General features: G+C 43.7%; 1 protein-coding gene across 1 annotated transcript in view; it reads left to right on the top strand.

Annotated features, from left to right (window-relative positions):
- The window catches only part of Egf (epidermal growth factor), a 66,436-nt gene that overhangs the window by 39,639 nt on the left and 9,135 nt on the right, over positions 1–17,662 (top strand). Inside the window, exons 13-20 of the mRNA XM_013023787.1 lie at positions 315–538; positions 2,772–2,939; positions 3,949–4,098; positions 6,625–6,741; positions 9,712–9,828; positions 10,754–10,879; positions 14,211–14,333; positions 15,490–15,634. Coding sequence (XP_012879241.1) covers positions 315–538; positions 2,772–2,939; positions 3,949–4,098; positions 6,625–6,741; positions 9,712–9,828; positions 10,754–10,879; positions 14,211–14,333; positions 15,490–15,634 — 1,170 coding nt within the window. The remainder of the gene's footprint in view (positions 1–314; positions 539–2,771; positions 2,940–3,948; positions 4,099–6,624; positions 6,742–9,711; positions 9,829–10,753; positions 10,880–14,210; positions 14,334–15,489; positions 15,635–17,662) is intronic.

Here is a 17,662-nt window from a genome sequence, read left to right as displayed (position 1 = left end):
CTTCCTTCCTTCCTTCCTTCCTTCCTTCCTTCCTTCCTTCCTTTCTTCCTTCCTCCCTTCCTTCCTTCCTTCTTCCTCTCTGTCTGTTTCTGTACAAGAACTTGAATGGAGAGCCTCAGACTTAATGTCCCTCTTCAGTATATCCTGAAGTAATTTATATTGATATTTTTTATTTTGCAGTACAGGATTTGAACTCAGGTTCTTGCAGGCACTGTACCACTTGAGCCCCACCTCCAGCCCTTATTGATACATTCAATGATGAAAAATGGATTTTTCATGCAGATCGTATTTATTGTTTGCTTTCTTGGTTAAAGGAGATTATTCTGGACCGATACAGGGATTAATCCGAAAATTGAAAGCTCTTCCCTGAAAGGCTCCGGCCGGCTGGTGATAGCCAGCTCTGACCTGTTGGAGCCCAGTGGACTTACCATTGACTATTTGACAGACCTGTTGTATTGGTGTGATGCCAAGCGGGCTGTCATTGAAATGTCCAATCTGGATGGTTCCAAACGCCAAAGACTTGCCCAGAATGATGTAGGTGAGGCTTTGGGGTGGGCCATTTCTTCATTTGACTGAGTGCTGATGAATGCTAACCACAATACACACACACACACACACCAACGTAACAAACACAGATACAAATACACACTCAAGCACACACCCAACCTCCCCCCCTCTTTCCTAGGGTTTCCCGAATCAGAATGAAAATACTGAAATTTTCCAAATTTAGGACTAAAAACTTGGTCCCATTTTTACAGAGGGTCATTTCACAAGCGATAATGTCACTTTTAGGCATTAGCAACTGTCAATTGACCACATGTACATAAATTAGCAAGTGCAGTTTACCATTTATTCTCACAAATATTTTTACGGCACAAGGCCATATAAAAGGGAAGTACAGGTGGCTATCAGCTTGTGTTAGCAGTGGGGACAAGGACTCAGGGAGTCTGTAAAACCAGGCTTTGAACCAGGACATCTGATTGTGATAAAAGGCAATGGTAGGGACAGGGAAGGCGAGGTGTGGAGATTTCTGTGAAGTCATGGAGTCTCGTGAGAAAACCTTCCTTATTTAGAAAACACCATGCAAGTAACTGAAAACGGAGAGCTTTTCCAGCAGAAGGTAGAGAGGGACTTTAACATTCTTAACCACAATAGTAAAAATGTCATAATCTAGACCAGAGCATAGGTTAGTAATTTGAAATTGTTACTGAAAAATGATGAATGTGATTTTTATTGAAGACCATTGTCAAATCCTCTGGTTTGAAATTATCTAAGTAATCATTCCTAGCTCCCTAGTGCCATCTACTGAAATTTATGTGGTGGCTTCAGCTGCCTGCTTAAGCTTTTTAATATAAAGAGTAAATGAATTCACATTTAATGGTAATAAAAAGCAATAAGGAAAATGATGTCGGGAGTGGATATTTGGTAGTTGAAACACTTGCTAATTCTTACATGCTTCAAATGGATGGCCTTGAGGAGTGGCCAAATTCACACAAACATGAAGTCGGATGGTATTTACCAGGAGAGACATGGGGAGGGACATGGGAGTTATTTAACAGACAGCGAGCTTTAGACTGGCAAGATGAAAAGTTTGGAGATTCGCTGTACAACAGCATATAAATATATATAACACTACTGAACTGGACACTTAGAAAGGTTAAGGTGGTAAATGTTATAATGTGTGTTACCACATAAAAAGAATTATGGATGTTAATGATCTTAGTTATAATGGGGTGGAGATTCACTGTCGCCTGATATTTGAGGTTGGAGCCACCAGAGGGAGCTCTGGGTTCTAAGTCATGACATTGACTGCTCACGTGCAGTATTACTGAGCTTTCAAACTGGGGCCTCCTTAGTGTTCCTTAACTGTTTGAGGTTATGTGTGATCACATTTCCCTAATTCCTTTCCTGACTTGTCAAAGAAATTCCTGATGGCCTTGAGAGGTGGGTTTGGTTGGGGTGCTCTAGAAGGAAGCCTACAGGAACCATAGAAATACAGGTAGCAGAAAACACATTAGCTTTTTCCAAAAACAGATACTAAGATGATAGGGCAGAGAGAGAAGGACGTGGGGCAAATGGAGGGAAGGTGTTGGTAGAAAGAGGAATTTGAAGAAATAGTCATCTCAAAAACATTCTTTTCTGCTGGTACGGGGGCTTTTCCACTCGAGCTATAGCTCCAATTCCAGCTTTGGGTGGCTAACTGGAGGTAACATGCTCATGAAATGTTATGTCTGGGATGGCTTTGATAAATCCTCAGATCTCAGCCTCCCGAATGGTTGGGATTACAGGCATGAGCCACCAGTATCTGACTTACAGCAACATTTTAACCCCTATGAATGTATAGCTACAGCCCTTCAAAACCAAGAACTGCCTGAATTGTGAAATGGTAACCCTTCTGTACAACACCTTAATAATAACAATAAAATTATATGTTCTTTAAGAAAGAGTATATGCATTTTAAAAAATTCCAGAAACCTAAGGCAAAGAAAAAAATAACTTAGCATATGAATAGTGGCAGACCTAAGTATATACCATTCCCTCATCTACTTCCTTCTTGGGTCATTAAGACAGACAGCCTTCACCTGCCGGGTGACAATGGGCCTTGCTAGCCCTCTAAGGCAGAGTTCCATCAGCCTGGGGTTTCTCCAAATGCAGGTGTAGGCCATCAGCTCAGCAGCTATGGGAAAGATGTAGTGTGGGAATGCTGCAGGTTTCCAGCTTGGTCCCCTTGCAAATCTTCATTGTATGTCATGACTCTGAATCACTTCCAGGTCGCCCCTTTGCTCTAGCTGTGTTTGAGGATCACCTGTGGATCTCGGAATGGGCTATGCCATCGGTAATAAGGGTGAACAAGAGGACTGGCGCAAACAGGGTATGTCTCCGAGGCAGCATGCTGAAGCCCTCGTCTCTGGTTGTGGTCCACCCATTGGCAAAACCAGGTACACTGGAGATGTTCCGTAGGCCTTCCTTGGCCACAACCTGCCACTACTGTAGCTGATGACAGATGGGGTTGGGGGTGGGGGTGGAAAGGGGGGACAGTGGAAAGGACTTTTCAATTCCCCCACCCCTCTCTGGGTAGATTTTAAGATTTTTCTGAGTCAGGTGCTGGTGGTACATACCTGTAATCCTGGTGACCCCGGAGGCTGAGATCTGAGGATCGCAATTCAAAGCCAGCCTGGGCAGGAAAATCCACCAATGAGCCACCAAAAAGCTAGAAGTAAAGCTGTGGCTCAAGTGGGAGAGCACCACCCTTGAGCAAAAAAGGCTAAGAGACAGCTCCCGGGCCCTGAGTTCAAGCCCCAGTACCACACACGCACATACACACACACACACACACACACACACACACACACACACACACAAATGCTAAGATTTCCACTTTGCTTGGTTTAAGACACTCCAGTGGTTTGTTAATTTGCTTGGTCATTTGAGTTACTTAAACTTATTTTTCACCTTAACAGCACCCACACTCCCCCAATTGTTTTTACATGTTGTATTTCCAAGGCTGTGGCTTACAAGCTCTTAAGGCTGGCAGTTGAGATTCTTGCAGTGGAAATGTCTTCCTGCTCTAGGGCTTTTTTTCCTACCCCAATATGCCAGCCAGGGAGTACCAGCCAAGCAAGGAGATGCTAGGTGCATTAGTCTCCTCTGGTGGCTCTTCTTTCTCCTTTGTCAGTCAGCTTGACTGAATCAGCAGGTAGAGATCCCATCTGACCGGAGAGTATTTTGAGTGGAAAAAGTACTGTCTACAGTCGTTAAATCCTCATGTGGTAGCTTTTGGAGCTGATCTTGAAGGCAGGCTCCCTGTGGGATCTTTATGAAATACTTAATCACATCACCTCGATTTAGATACCCAGAATTCTCTCCCCAGAGGTGTAGACTACAACCAATAGCATCCTTTATGCCCCTGAGCTCACTTGCGGATTGGCTGCTTTTCTCTCTCACTAGGTGCTGACCCCTGCTTACATCAGAATGGAGGCTGTCAACAGATTTGCCAAGAGAGCTTTGGGACTGCTCAGTGTTCCTGTCATGAAGGTTTTACAAAAGCTCCCGATGGGAGAATGTGTCTTGATCCAAAGAGTCATCGGCCAGCAGCTGGTAATACGATCAATTGGGCATCTTAATCATCTCACCAGTGCTCTGGGGCCCTTGGATCCCATCTCCGTCCCTGCTTTTGCTGAGTTTTAATATTTTGTATGTTTGAGGCTCTTGGTCTCCAGGAATGCAAGACTGTGGTTTTTTTTTCCCCTTAACCCCTCTAAAGAGTTTTCAGTTATGTGTTACGGACTAAATTCAGTTGAGCGCTCATTATAAAGTCTTTGGCTCCAATCAGCCTCCTTCCCTTATTTCTCCATTTGTAATGGGGAGGGCCTAGCTTGGAAATAAATGTCCATGTTTCGCCACCTCACACAAGTACTTAGAGACTTCGTGTTTAGGAGGTTCTTGGTTTTTGTTTTGTTTTTGTGCTAGTCCTGGGGTTTGCACTCAAGGCCCAGGCACTGTCCCTGAGATTTTTATTTTTTATTTTTTTGCTCGTGGAAAGCACTCTCTCCACAGCTAGTTAATTGGAGCTAAGAGTCTCACAGATTTTTCTGTCTGGGCTAGCTTTGAACCAAAGTCCTCAGATCTAAGCCCCTTGAATAGCTAGGACTACCCTGCTTGTTTATGTGTTTGATATCTTCAGTTTTAGAAGCTATAGTGTAACCATCTTCTTCTTGTATGTAAGGTTTTAATAGGAAAATCAAAGTCCTTCAGGTACATGACTTTAGGATACAGAACAAGTGTAGGAAATCCATCCTGAGAAGGCATACGTGGTCTTTCTTTGGATATATTTCTACCAAAAAATACACCAAGGATAATTTAGATTTCATGGAACCATTTTTAAAAAGTCTTATTTGCAAGGTGCCAGTGGCTCATGGCTGTTATCCTAGCTATTCAGGAGGCTGAGATCTGAGGATTGTGGTTCAAAGTCAGCCCAGGCAGGAAAGTCTGAGCAGCAACAAATCAGAAGTTCAATAGGTAGACCATTAGCCTTGAGCAAAAAGCTCAAAGACAGTGCCCATACCCTGACTTCACAGTACTAGCAGGAAAAGAAAAAAAGTTCTATTTATCTGATAGTCATGGTAAAAATATGAGTTAGGCAAGAGATTACCAATAAGAATATTCATCCCTCATGGATATCTTGGATTTTCAGAATTGTCTGCTAACTTGTTGGCCAAGACAATAGTTTCATACCTCTTGATCTCTGTACCTCTTTATACTTTTTTTTTTTGGTCAATTGTGGGGCTTGAACTCAGGGCTTGGGTGCTGTCCGTGCACCCTTCAGCTCAAAGCCAGCACTCTACTATTTGAGCCACAGTGCCACTTGTGGTTTTCTGGTTAATTGGAAATAAGAGTCTCACGGACTTTCCTGCCTGGCCTGGCTTTGAACTTCAATCCTCAGATCTCAGCCTCCTGAGTAGCTAGGATTACAGGTGTGAGCCACTGGTATCCTGCTTATACTTTTTTTTTTTAATTTACTGAAAATCCTAAAGAGTTTTTACATGGACTATACCTGTCAATATTGATTTTAGATACTACAACAAAGTTTTTGTTAAGACCATAACTTTATTTCAATCTGTTAACATAGCATATTTTTTAACATTAAATAGTGTTGTTTCCAAAGCAAAAACATCTTAGTGAAAAGGGCACCTTCGTTTTCCATTTATTTATCTAAATCTCAATGAATAGAGGACAAATTGGATTTTCATATCCAGTTCTACATCAGATCTATTGTTTGTCATTTCAATTAAAGTCTATGAAGGAAATCTACCTTCACAAAAGCCAGGGAGTTGGGAGAGGTAGTGTTGATTTACAACCTTTGTTATTTAATAGTTTTGGTAGTACTGGGGTTTGAACTCAGGGCCTTGTACTTGCTGGGTATGCGTTCTAACACTCCTCTAGCATTCCTCCAGCCCTTGAACAGCCTCATGAAATTCTTGTTTTGGAAAGACGCAAGTTTCCACTCACAGTTCACCATTCTTCCATGTGCGTTGCTCTGGTGACTTAGTAGGCACTCACTGGGGGTGCTTTGCGTGCATTTCTCATTTATTTAACAGAATACTATAGTAAAAGCTGTATAGTCAATAGTCATGAGTTTAAAGACAAGCCAGTCATTCTTACCTTCCATCATGAGGGAGTACGTGAATCCATACCCGCATTTCAATTATGGCTTCTCCATGCCCATTCACATTCTAAAATACAGGTAAAAACCAGGCTAGAATGAACACGAACCAAGCCCTAAAGCAGGGAGGGTATGGAGGACACGTTGAGGAAATGATCTCACTGATTTTCCCTTGCTCTGATGGCCGGTGGTTATGAGCTGGTTGTGGTCATCAGGATTTTATTTTTGCCCATACCCAAATGAGTACCATCTATCACCCCACTGGCTTCCCTGAGGGGACTGGGCAATACTGGAGAGCAGGGGGGAGTAGGAGAAGTCTTACTAAGTTACCACAAGACCTGCCAGTTCGATTACATCCGCTTACTGAACTAATATGCAATGAATAACTGCAAGCAGACATGAAAACAAACTTCCCTTGAAACAGAAAAATGAAATTAATGTCATCTGTTGGCTTTCCACAGGTGGTGAAGGAAATGGCGGCAACCATGTGGCACTGCTGGACCATGTACCCCAGCCTGGAGCGTCCAGAGAAAACGCCACAGAACCACAGGCCATGTTAATGGAAATCATGGTGTCAGGTATGGAAAGTGTGTTTCCCAGTCCAGCTCTGGTTCCAGCAATTTTCATTCTACCGAGTATTCTGAATTATCTTACCTGGATTTTGACTACATTTACACAAGGCTTAGGAAAGTGAACTTGGGTCTCCAGTTCTTCTCCTCTGAGTTGTGTCCAGCCCCACACTAGACTGCACATGAACTGTACACATTGAGAGTCTTTGAGGTAAATATTCTTTAAAGAAATATACCTTGGAAACCAGGTTCTAGTGGCTCATACCTGCCATCCTAGTTACTCAGAAGATCAAAATTCAAAGAAGATCTACAGACCAAAGGTCAAGGCCAGTCCCAGTAGAAAAGTTCTTGAGATTTTTATTTGCAATTAACTAACAAAAATCCAGAAGTAGAGGTGTGGATCAAGTGGTAGAGCACTACACTTGAGAGAAAAAAGCTAAGCCCCATTTGGGCATACACATGCGTGAGCGTATGCACACACACACACACACACACACACACACACACACACACACACACACACGCACATACAAATGGCTTTCTTTCTGATTCTTACAACCATCATAGGAAAAGCAGTCCTAGCAGAAATTGCTAGAAAGTGAACAAGGGCATTCTGTTCAGAACTAGATTAAGGCAGAAAGAAGCCTAGCTCCAGCACATCCTTCCTGCAATTGCCCAACCATTGTGTTTCATATGCAAAGCTAGCATCAGGCTTGCAACTTAACACATAAACTCCTGAATCATAGTCTAACAGGACAATTCTGCAAGCGATTTCATTTCAATTTATTTCATTTCATCTTGTTCCAGAACTGGGGCTTGAAGTCAGGGCCTGAGCTCTGTCTCTTAGCTTTCTTTGGCTCAAGGTTGGTACTCTACCTCTGGAACTACAGCTCAAGAAATAAATTGGAGATAAGACTCTCACAGACTTTCTTGCCTGGGCTGGCTTTGAACCACAGGTCTCAGTCTCATCAGTAGCTAGAATTAACAGACGTGAGCCACCAGCACCTGACAGCAAGTAATTTTAAATATCTTGGGCAATTGGCTATTGTCCAATGTGCGTTCTGCACTTAGACATCCTGAGAGTCGTGAGTGACAGAAGGTGACCAGGCAAGTGTGAAAGGCCAGTGTTCCCACAGGAAGAAGGAACCTTCTTCTTGCTCAAGTAGCTAAGCAAACCAAGCACAACCACGCAGCGTGTGCAGTCCCGTGGTACCTGCTGAGGTCCTTTAACCTTCTGTGATTGATGAGCCAGTTTGGAGGGCTTCTTTTGTTTCTTCTGTATCCAGATGAACAAAGATTCCTGTGAAGAGATGGATGATGGTTGTTTATAGATTCTCCAACTCCAAAGAAAAGGGGGAGTGGGTGGCATTTGAAGAATCACTATGTACATAGGTAGTGAAAGCCACAAAGGAAAAGAAAAAGAAGCAGCCAAGGAAAGCGTGCTCCTGTTTATGGCTCAACAAGTAGGGTTGCCCCCTGGAGCCCTAGCATTTCAGCGAAGTATGACAGCATCTAACTTGTGTGGTTCATGACTTTCTCACAGTGCCTGGAGGCTTGCAAGTCACTGCATCCATCTTGCTAATAAGCACGTGCTATGACATACATGTTCTATTATGCATGATAGATGATATTCATAAATTGATAATAAATCGTTTTACCATTTGAACTCTAGCATATAAAGATCAAAGTGTTTCATACTAATCTGTGTGTCTTTGGGGGAGAGAATAAATCTTTTCCTTGTATGCCACAATGGTTGGGGGGTTTTTTTGCCAGTCTTGGGGTTTGAACTCTGGGCCTGGGTGCTGTCCCTGAGCTTCTTTTGCTCAAGCCAAGCACTCTACCTTTTGAGCCACAGCACCACTTCCAGCTCTTTTTTGAGTAGTTTGTTAGAGATAAGGGTCTCATGGAGTTTCCTGCGTGAGCTGGCTTCAAACTGCGATCCTCAGATCTCAGCTTCCTGAGTAGCTAGGATTGCAGGCGTGAGCCGCCAGCACCCAATTGGTTGGGGATTTTTAAGGAAAAAATTTCTTTTGAAATTTAATGCTATCTATTTCCTAACAAAGTTATGGCTCAAACTTGGAAATGCTTTTAAAACATGACAAGTTGGGTGCTGATAGTTTATATCTATAATCCTAGTTACTCAACAAAGTTGAGATCTGAGGCTAAGAGATTCAAAGCTAACCTGGGCAGGAAAGTCCATGAGACTCTAACCTCCAATTTAACCACCAAAAAGCTGACAGGGGAACTGGGGTTCCAGTGGTAGAGTACTAGCCTTGAATGAAAATGCTCAGGGACAATTAATGTCTGGGCCCCGATCTCAAGCCCCAGTACTGGCACCCAAAACCAAACAACAGAACAGAAGTTGCAAACAAGTTCACACAGGGCACTTTGAACTCATGTAAGATGAACTTTAGCTGGACATGGTGGCACATGCCTATAAGTCCAGCCTTCAGGAAGGTCTTGAATTGGAGGCTAGCCTGGCCTACATAGCCAGATTTTGTCTCAAAAAAATCTGAAGAAGCCAGGCACTGGTGGCTCATGCCTGCAATCCTAGCTAATCAGGAGGTTGAGATCTGAGGATCAAAGCTCAAAACCAGCCTGGGCAGGAGACCCTTATGAGACTCCTATCTTCAATGAATCACCAGAAAATGGAAGTGATACTATGGCTCAAAGTGGTAGAATACCAGCCTTGAGCAAAAAAAGCTCAGGGTCAGCATCCAGGCCCTGAGTTCAAGCCCTACGACTGACCAAAAGAAAAAAGAAAAGACTGAAGTTTGTTGAGAGCATCATGTGGCCTATAAATCCTATAATATAAATGTAGCTCACAAGGCAACTAGATGTTTCTATTTGGTGGACCAGCCTGTCCCAGAACTTGCACAAAGAAGTGTTGGAGTGTTCTCTACAACCCTAGACACTGAATTCCATTGTCTCTCACCTGGGGAGGTCTGCAGTAATGGAAGGGGTTCTTGCTGTTTGTAGATGGAGATGACTGTGGCCCTGGCGGATGCAGCAGGCATGCCACGTGTGCATCTGAAGGAGAGAATGCCACCTGTCGGTGTTTGCAAGGCTTTGCCGGTGATGGAAAAGGATGTTTTGGTAAGAACCAGGGTCAATCAAAACGTGTGAGCCCCAAACCCATTTTCCTCTCCCATCACTTGAAATCTCCAGAAGGGTTTATGTGATCAGCAGATTTAAGTAAGCTATTTGATGTTAACTTTTAAAAAGAGACATCCATAGAAATCGAGACTTACCGACATATCATATGTAATAGCGACACATATTACATGAAGTGCATATTAAAATGATGCACTCAATATGGGTAACAGGAAGAGGAAGAATTTATAATGACCTCTAAAAGTGTGAATCTGAGTTCAGGGCAAATTTGTAAATTCACCAATGCCAAAGAAAGTAGAACACTTCCTCCAAAGAAGCTTCGTGTACAAGTTCTAGTTGAACACCTAGGCTAGGATAGATTTCTAGTTTATATTATAACTTCAATAACCTCAAAATGCTAAGTTAGTGATTACTGGAAAATAGTCTGCTCTGACTTCCTGGCAGGAAGTGATTTATTTGCACACACTTGGCTATTGGGCACGTGGGAACTCAGGATAAATCAATTCAAAAGTGAACTTCAAAAGTTGGGTACCAGTGCTCACAACTGTAGTCCAAGCAACTCAGGAGGCAGAGATCCCAGGATTGTAGTTCAAAGCCAATCTAGGTAGGAATGCCTGTGAGACTTTTTAATCTTCAATTAACCAAGAAAATACCAGAAGTGGAGGCGTGGCTAAAGTGATAGAGTGCCAGCCTTGACGGAAAAAACTAAGAAGAAGTGTCCAGGCCATAAGTTTAAGCCGCAGTACTGACACACATACAAAAAAAAAAAAAAAGTGGGCTTTATATCCAAGAAACAAGGTGTGCATTCTACCTCCCAACAGTACCTGTCAGGGGCTGTATCATTTCTTCAATCCCCATCATGGCAGGATTGCTTGAGGATGACACTCATTCGCATTTCTGCCTGCAGATATTGATGAATGCATGCTGGGTACCGCAGCCTGCCCACCCACCTCTTCCACATGCATTAACACCGAAGGCAGCTACGTGTGCCGGTGCTCAGAAGGCTTCCGAGGAGATGGGATTCACTGTCTGGGTGAGAGGGCTCAGAAGAGGGACGGGGGGGGCGGGGGGGAGGGGAGAGGGGAGTGGAATCACAAAACATTATGTGTGTGTTGGGCCATAAGATGACAGCATATGATTGACTGAGTGACACACATCTCAAGTCCTCTCATAAGAGGACTTGTGCAGCTATTCTGGTCTTAGGAAAGTCTCCTTGCTGTGCTTGGCCATGCCTACACTAGCCAGCTTCCAGCCTCTTGGAGAGTTGAGTGACCCAATATCTGGGAGTTCTGTGGCTTGGGCCATTAGGACAGACCTGGGCAGCCTTTGTTTGCCACTGCATTTGGTGATCAGAATATAGAAAGCTGCAGGGCCGTTGTGGGTGACTGGGAATCACAGCTGTAGGGAGAAAGGAAAGGACGAGTAGTTTTTTGACTAGTTTTATTGGGTATTTACGTATTGGGACTTGAACTCGGGGCCTGGGCACTGTCCCTGAGCTTTTTTAAACTCAAGGTTGGTGCTCCACCACTTGAGCTACAGCTCCTCTTCCAGGTTTTTGGTGATTCATTGGAAATAAAGGGTGGCTTTGAACTTTCATCCTCAGATCTCAACCTTCTGAGTAGCTAGGATTACAGGCGTGAGCCATTAGTGCCTGACTTCATCCAGTATTTCTTTCTTTTTTTTTTTTTTTTGGGTCCAGTCATGGGGCCTGAACTCTGGGCCTGGGTACTGTCCCTCAGCTCTTCAGCTCAAGGCTAGCGCTCTACCACTTGAGCCACAGTGCCACTTCCGGCTTTTTTTCTTTTTGCTTATGTGGTGCTGAGGAATCGAACCCAGGGCCTCAGGCATGCAAGGCAAGCACTCTACCACTGAGCCACCTTCCCAGCCCCATCCAGTATTTCTTGATAGATCATTCAATGGGACATTCGAGCCACTGCCATTTCGCTACGAGGATAGGGTGATGACACTCACTTTTGTCACCAGCCAAGGTTTAGGTGGGTCTGTGAGTGGGGAGTTTGCCTAGCGGTCACCTTCTGCCTCTCAGCCATCACCATACAAGTGGAGACATGTTGGAAGCCACACGCACGCAGAACAGCAGTCAGCTGAAGTTTCTCAAGACGTTCTAAGTCCTCTTCAAATATTTTTCTTTTCTTCTTCTGAAAACAAAACAAAATCTGATCACGGCAAAGGCCAGAGGCCCTGATAAGAAACTCAAATGATGCCCACACGGAAGGTTCAAGAGGAAATAAATACCTATCACAACTATCCATTTTCTAGATCTGCTGGGCTTAACCCACACCTTTATCAGACTAGTCCTGTGGAGTCCACAGACATTTGACACGCTCTCTAAGTACATACTTGGCTGGCAGTCAGGAAAATGTCAGCCCCCAATTAAGCAGGCTCATAGAGAATTTAGACAAACAGACTTCATATTTCATTTCTTGTGAAGAGCAAAGAAGGTGTCCTTTTTGGAATTTTTTTTAACTCAATGGACTCTGGATTTTTTTTTTAATATTACTAACCCATCTCTAGTATTAAGCACGCCCCAGGTGTTATGGTCTTGTGTGTCTGGTCAACATAGGATTCTTTGGCCCCTGGAAGCCACAGGGATCTCTCTCTTTCTCTCATTCTCCCTCTCCCTCTCCCTCTCCCCCACTCTGTGTTTCTGTTTTTCTCTCTGTATTTCTCACTCTCACTCTTTGTGTGTCTGACTGTTGCTCTGTCTCTTTCTCTGTGTTTGTTTCTTTCTGTATGTTTCTGTTTTTCTTTCCCTTTCTGTATTTCTCTCTCATCTCTCTTTTTCTCTCTCTCTTCCTCTCCCTCCCTCCGTGGATGTATATAGAGATGAAATGCTTTGAACTATCCCTGACATCTAAGTGCTATGTAGAAGTTGTGTTATTGATCTTATTGTCTTGGCCAAGAGTACATCTTTGTTTTGCTTTCTGGAGGAGCTCCTTCTCCCTCTCCCCAGGTGAGAGAAGATTTATAAACTCGAGATTATAACAGAAAGCCAGGATGGAAAAATAAACAAACAAAACCACAAAGAAATAGGAGTCTGCTGAACTATTTGGGAGCAGGATAGCGATTCAAGGTGGTGGCCAAGATGAGGAAGCCAAGCTTCCCATGCAAGGAGAAACTAACCTTAAGTCAAAACAGCTGTGGTAAATGAGAACAAAAGGTTCATGTCATGAGAGAAGAAAAAAAAAAAGAACTAAACACCATGGAAGCTTTAGAATGGGGAGAAAGATCTGAGGGATTGGGCAAGCGTTTGTGGAGGAAGTATCACTAAGAAGGGCCCCAGGGAATGAGCAAGTCTTAATTAGGTGGAAACATGAACGGATGGATGGGGGTATTCCAAGCAAGAGCAAAGGAGATCTGGGGAGGAGGAAATGGTAGTACTAAGGGTAAGCACTGGATAGGTGGGGAGAAAACTATGCCATAACTGAGTACCACACAGTAGGTGACTTAAGTGATACAAGTTGGTTTTCTCACCAGCTGGAGGCTAGAAATCCCAGGTAAAGATAATGGGCTAGCTTAGTTCTGGTGAAAGAGAAGGAGGAAGGAAAGAGGGTGAAGAGAGAAAGCCAGAGAGGGAGACAAAAAAAGGAAAAAGTGGGGAAGGGAAGAAGGCAGAGGAGAAAACACAGGGAGGGAGAGAGGAGAAAGTATTTTCTGCTTTGACATATCTTCCTGTTCTTTAAGGATACCCATTCTACTGGATTAAGGCTATCCCCTTCTGACTTGATTTAACTTTAATTCCCTATCTTCAGAACGTCTCTCTGAGATGTAGATTTCCCCTATGAACTTGTGAAGAGACAGGCCAGTCCCTAATGGCTGGGTTGGGTTTTATTTATGGAGGACTGGACTCGGAGGCTCAGTCATTCACATCCCCCTCCCCCCTCCTCTAAATTTTCTAGTAGCTATAATTATGAAAAGTAAAAAAAAAAAAAAAGAAACAGGTGAATTACTTTTATGAAGCGATTTTATTTACTCCAGTATATGTACGATTTTACAGCCTAATGATGTGAAAGCATGATAGGATATTGTGTGTGAGTGTGCGTGTTTTGAGTTTTGAGTCTAAGTCTTCAAAATCTGGTGTGTATTTTACAGTTACAGAGCATCGCAGAACAGACAGAACTCAGAACTCCGGCAATGGCTACCATGTCGAATCCAGTTCCTTTATCTATCTGTCTGTCGGTCGGTCTGTCTGATTAGCGATGATCCCCTAAACCTTCTTAGAAGCTGCTGCAGCGTGGTGAGAGGAGAAAATGGCCGCCTCGGAGACCGCTGGACGCTGCGGTAGCAGAACCCTCTTCCTCCTCCGTGCCCCTCTATTCTCATTCCCACCCCTGCTCTTCCCACAGATGTGGACGAGTGCCAGCTGGGGGTTCATGGCTGTGGAGAGAATGCCGACTGCATGAACACGGAGGGAGGCTACACCTGCCAGTGTGCAGGCCTCATATCTCAACCTGGGCTGCCTTGTCCCGGTAGGTGGAAGGGTGGGCTGGGCCCAGCCAGAGGGGCCTGGTACAGGGATATTCTTGTTGCCAGTTGTGGGGCTTGAACTCAGGGCCTGGGCACTGTCCCTGAGCTTCTTTTGCTCATGCACTTTACCACTTGAGCCTGAACACCACTTCTGGCTTTTTCTGTGTAGTGTGGTACTGAGGAATTGAACCCAGGGCTTCAGGCATGCTAGGTAAGCGCTCTACCACTAAGCCACATTCCCAGCCCTGGTGCAGGGATATTCTGTGCCTTAGAGAGTCTTAGAAATCATTCTGTCAATCAGGCTGCAGAACTGCATTTCTTTATTGGGCTGATGCTGGCCTGGAGATCCCCAAGAGGTCCAGGCTTCCTTCATTCTGTAACATATGGAATAAATCCTTTGTTTATTACTCCTGGGCACCTAGGAGTGTTTTGTTATTTTTTTCCTGTTGAACTATGTGACTAATCTCCTGAATAGTGAAATTGATTTAAGGTTTTTGTGGGTCTTTTTTTTTTTGCCCAGGCTGGCTTCAAACTGTGATCCTTAGATCTCAGCCTCCAGAATAGCTAGGATTACAGGTATAAGCCACTGGATGACGCCTGGTAAAGTTTTTCATCTATACACAAAGACAAGGGTTGTTGGGTGAGAACTTCTTGAAGCTGATATCAGTCTTTCTCGATGGCAGATCTGCTTTTGTAAGAGATGAGTGGTCAAATTCATATGGTGATTTGGGATCAACCATCCTCTTACTTGCTTCCAACATACTTTCTATCAAAGAACCTGTGCCGAAGGAAAGAGGGGTAGATTGGAAGGGAAAGCTGTTGTTAGTCCTGACAGCTCTCTGTCACTAAGAGACACCATATCACAATTTATTCCCTAACACTAGTCCTGGTGTTGATACTTGAAAAAGCACCTTAGAAAATAAAAGTAATGGCTGGGAATATGGCTTAGTGGTAGAGTGCTTGCCTAGCATGCATGAAGCCCTGGGTTCAATACCTCAGTACCACATAAACAGGAAAAGCCAGAAGTAGTTCTGTGGCCCAAGGAGTAGAGTGCTAGCCTTGAGCAAAAGAAGCTCAGGGACAGTAACCACCCAGGCCCTGATTTCAAGCCCCAGAACTGGCAAAAGAAAAGAAAAGAAATATCCTTGACTCTTCCAGATTCAACTTCACCCTCTCCCCTTGAGGAAGATGGCCGCCATCTGGTCAGGAATAGCTACCCTGGATGTCCCCCCTCCCATGATGGGTACTGTCTCCACGGCGGTGTGTGTATGTATGTCGAGGCAGTAGACAGCTACGCATGCAAGTAAGTTAAACTATGTTTCCTGTGTGTGCATGTGTATGTGTGTGTGTATGCGCACCCATGCACCTGCGGGTTTCCGCACGCACACACGCATGCAGGTATGCACATCAGTGTTGGGACTGGAACTCAGGGCCTGAATGCTGCTGCTTAGCTCCTTTTGCTCAAGACTGGAACTCTACCACTTCATTCACAGCTCCACTTCCAGCTTTTTGGTAGTTAATTAGACCCAAGAGTCTCATAGGCTTTCCACGCTGATTTTGAACTGAGATTCACAGACAGATCTCGGCTTCCCGAATAGTTAAGATTACAGATGTGAGCCCGTGCCCAGCGATACACCATAACATTGAAAAATGTTTTAAAATCTTTTCATTGTTTTTTTAATCCTCATCAAGTAATAATGTTACCAAAAGAAATGCAGACATTTGTTTTTTTGGATCCATGATACTTTCCTTTAGTTATCAAAATGATTACAGTAGGTTTGGACATATTATACGAGTATAGTGATTTCACTCAGGTTTGATAACTGTCCACTCATCCAATGGCCGATGAACTCTTTTTTTTTTTTTTTTGACAGTCATGGGACTTGACGTAGGGCCTGGGTGCTGTCCCTAAGCTTTTTGCTTAAGCCTAACACTCTACCACTTTGAGCTACAGATCCACTTCTGGTTTTCAGGTAGTTAATTGGAAAAAAGAGTCATGGACTTTCTTGCCTGGGTTGGCTTTGAACTGCTATCCTGGATCTCAGCTACCTCAGTAGCTAGGATGACAGGTATGAGCCACCAGCACCTGGCTCAATGAACTCTTTGACACTCTGCTTTTCTTTTTTCATGAAATCCCCATGAAAAGATCATAGTTTCCTGGTGCTATTTCAACCCTACAACATGACAAGTCTGTAGTTAACACAGCTAAGGACCTTTCATCAAAAAGTAATATTGAAACTGTCACCAGCATTCATGGTATTTGGATCATAACCTTGTTTCTGAATTGTACATTTAATTTAAAAAAAAACATGGTTTAATCAAACATTCAAACCTTCCCTCCTTTGTCCTGCTGATTTTACCTTATGTTTGATTAATTCCATAATGAGAAACCTCAGGCGGTACTTGTAGCCCAGACTCTCTTGGAAACATTTCCTGGCATCTTTCTCCACAGGAAAGGCTTCTTCAGTGCTTAGAAGGAGATAGGGAATCAGGCCATCTGACGACCCATAGGGAGGAGATCTGTCATGCTCACCAACCAGTGCTTCTCTGAGCTTTCCTAGCCTGGAGTCTAAAGACTTCCCAAATCTCTTGAGCCCAGAATATGTCCTTGTTCATTCTGACTGGGCCTTAGCCCAAAATATCCTTCTGGCAGGCCAGCCCCTTCTCCAGGGCTGTAAGGTTTCTTGATGACCAACTTATATGGCCACATCAGTTTGAAAGCAGCTGTAGATTCTAGCTTTCAATTTCTGATTAATGGCACTCCACCCCACCCCACATGAAAAGGTCTTGTTTATCTTTCTTTAGTCTAAATTATCTAAAAATTATATGGAAAACTCAAGCTTATTTGGCCAAGCAGACTTTTGTTTGGTTAAGCTAAAGGACAAATTAATAATCTAAAGAACCCCTAGTTTAACCTTATTTCCACCCCTTGTAAACCGACCTCAGTGCTGGCCCTTGTATGGTGCGGCCCTTGCTATTAAGCACAGCTTAACTTTGGTCATGATTGACATATTTCTCAAACCCTCCAAACCTTGGAGAGGCTCAGTGTTATCACCCAGTGACACCCTGTAGTTTAGAAGTGACTGCTACATATCACTGAAGGTTGCTAAATGTAAAACAGAACACCCAGGAACACAAAGAGTGGGAAGCAGATGAAGCTACTCCAAGAAATTACTGCCTATGTACAGAAGTAGACTAATGACCCCCATTAACTTGTGTTTAAGGAGGGGGAGGGAGAATTAGCAGGTGTGAATAGAAGGTGTGAATTTGATCATAGTACATCATAGGGATGTATGGAAATGTTATAGTAAAGCCCCTAATGACAGAGAGG

This window comes from Dipodomys ordii, unplaced genomic scaffold (genome assembly GCF_000151885.1).
Source record: "Dipodomys ordii isolate 6190 unplaced genomic scaffold, Dord_2.0 Scaffold70, whole genome shotgun sequence".
Lineage (NCBI taxonomy): Eukaryota > Metazoa > Chordata > Mammalia > Rodentia > Heteromyidae > Dipodomys > Dipodomys ordii.
This window is presented reverse-complemented; position numbering and strand designations above follow the sequence as displayed.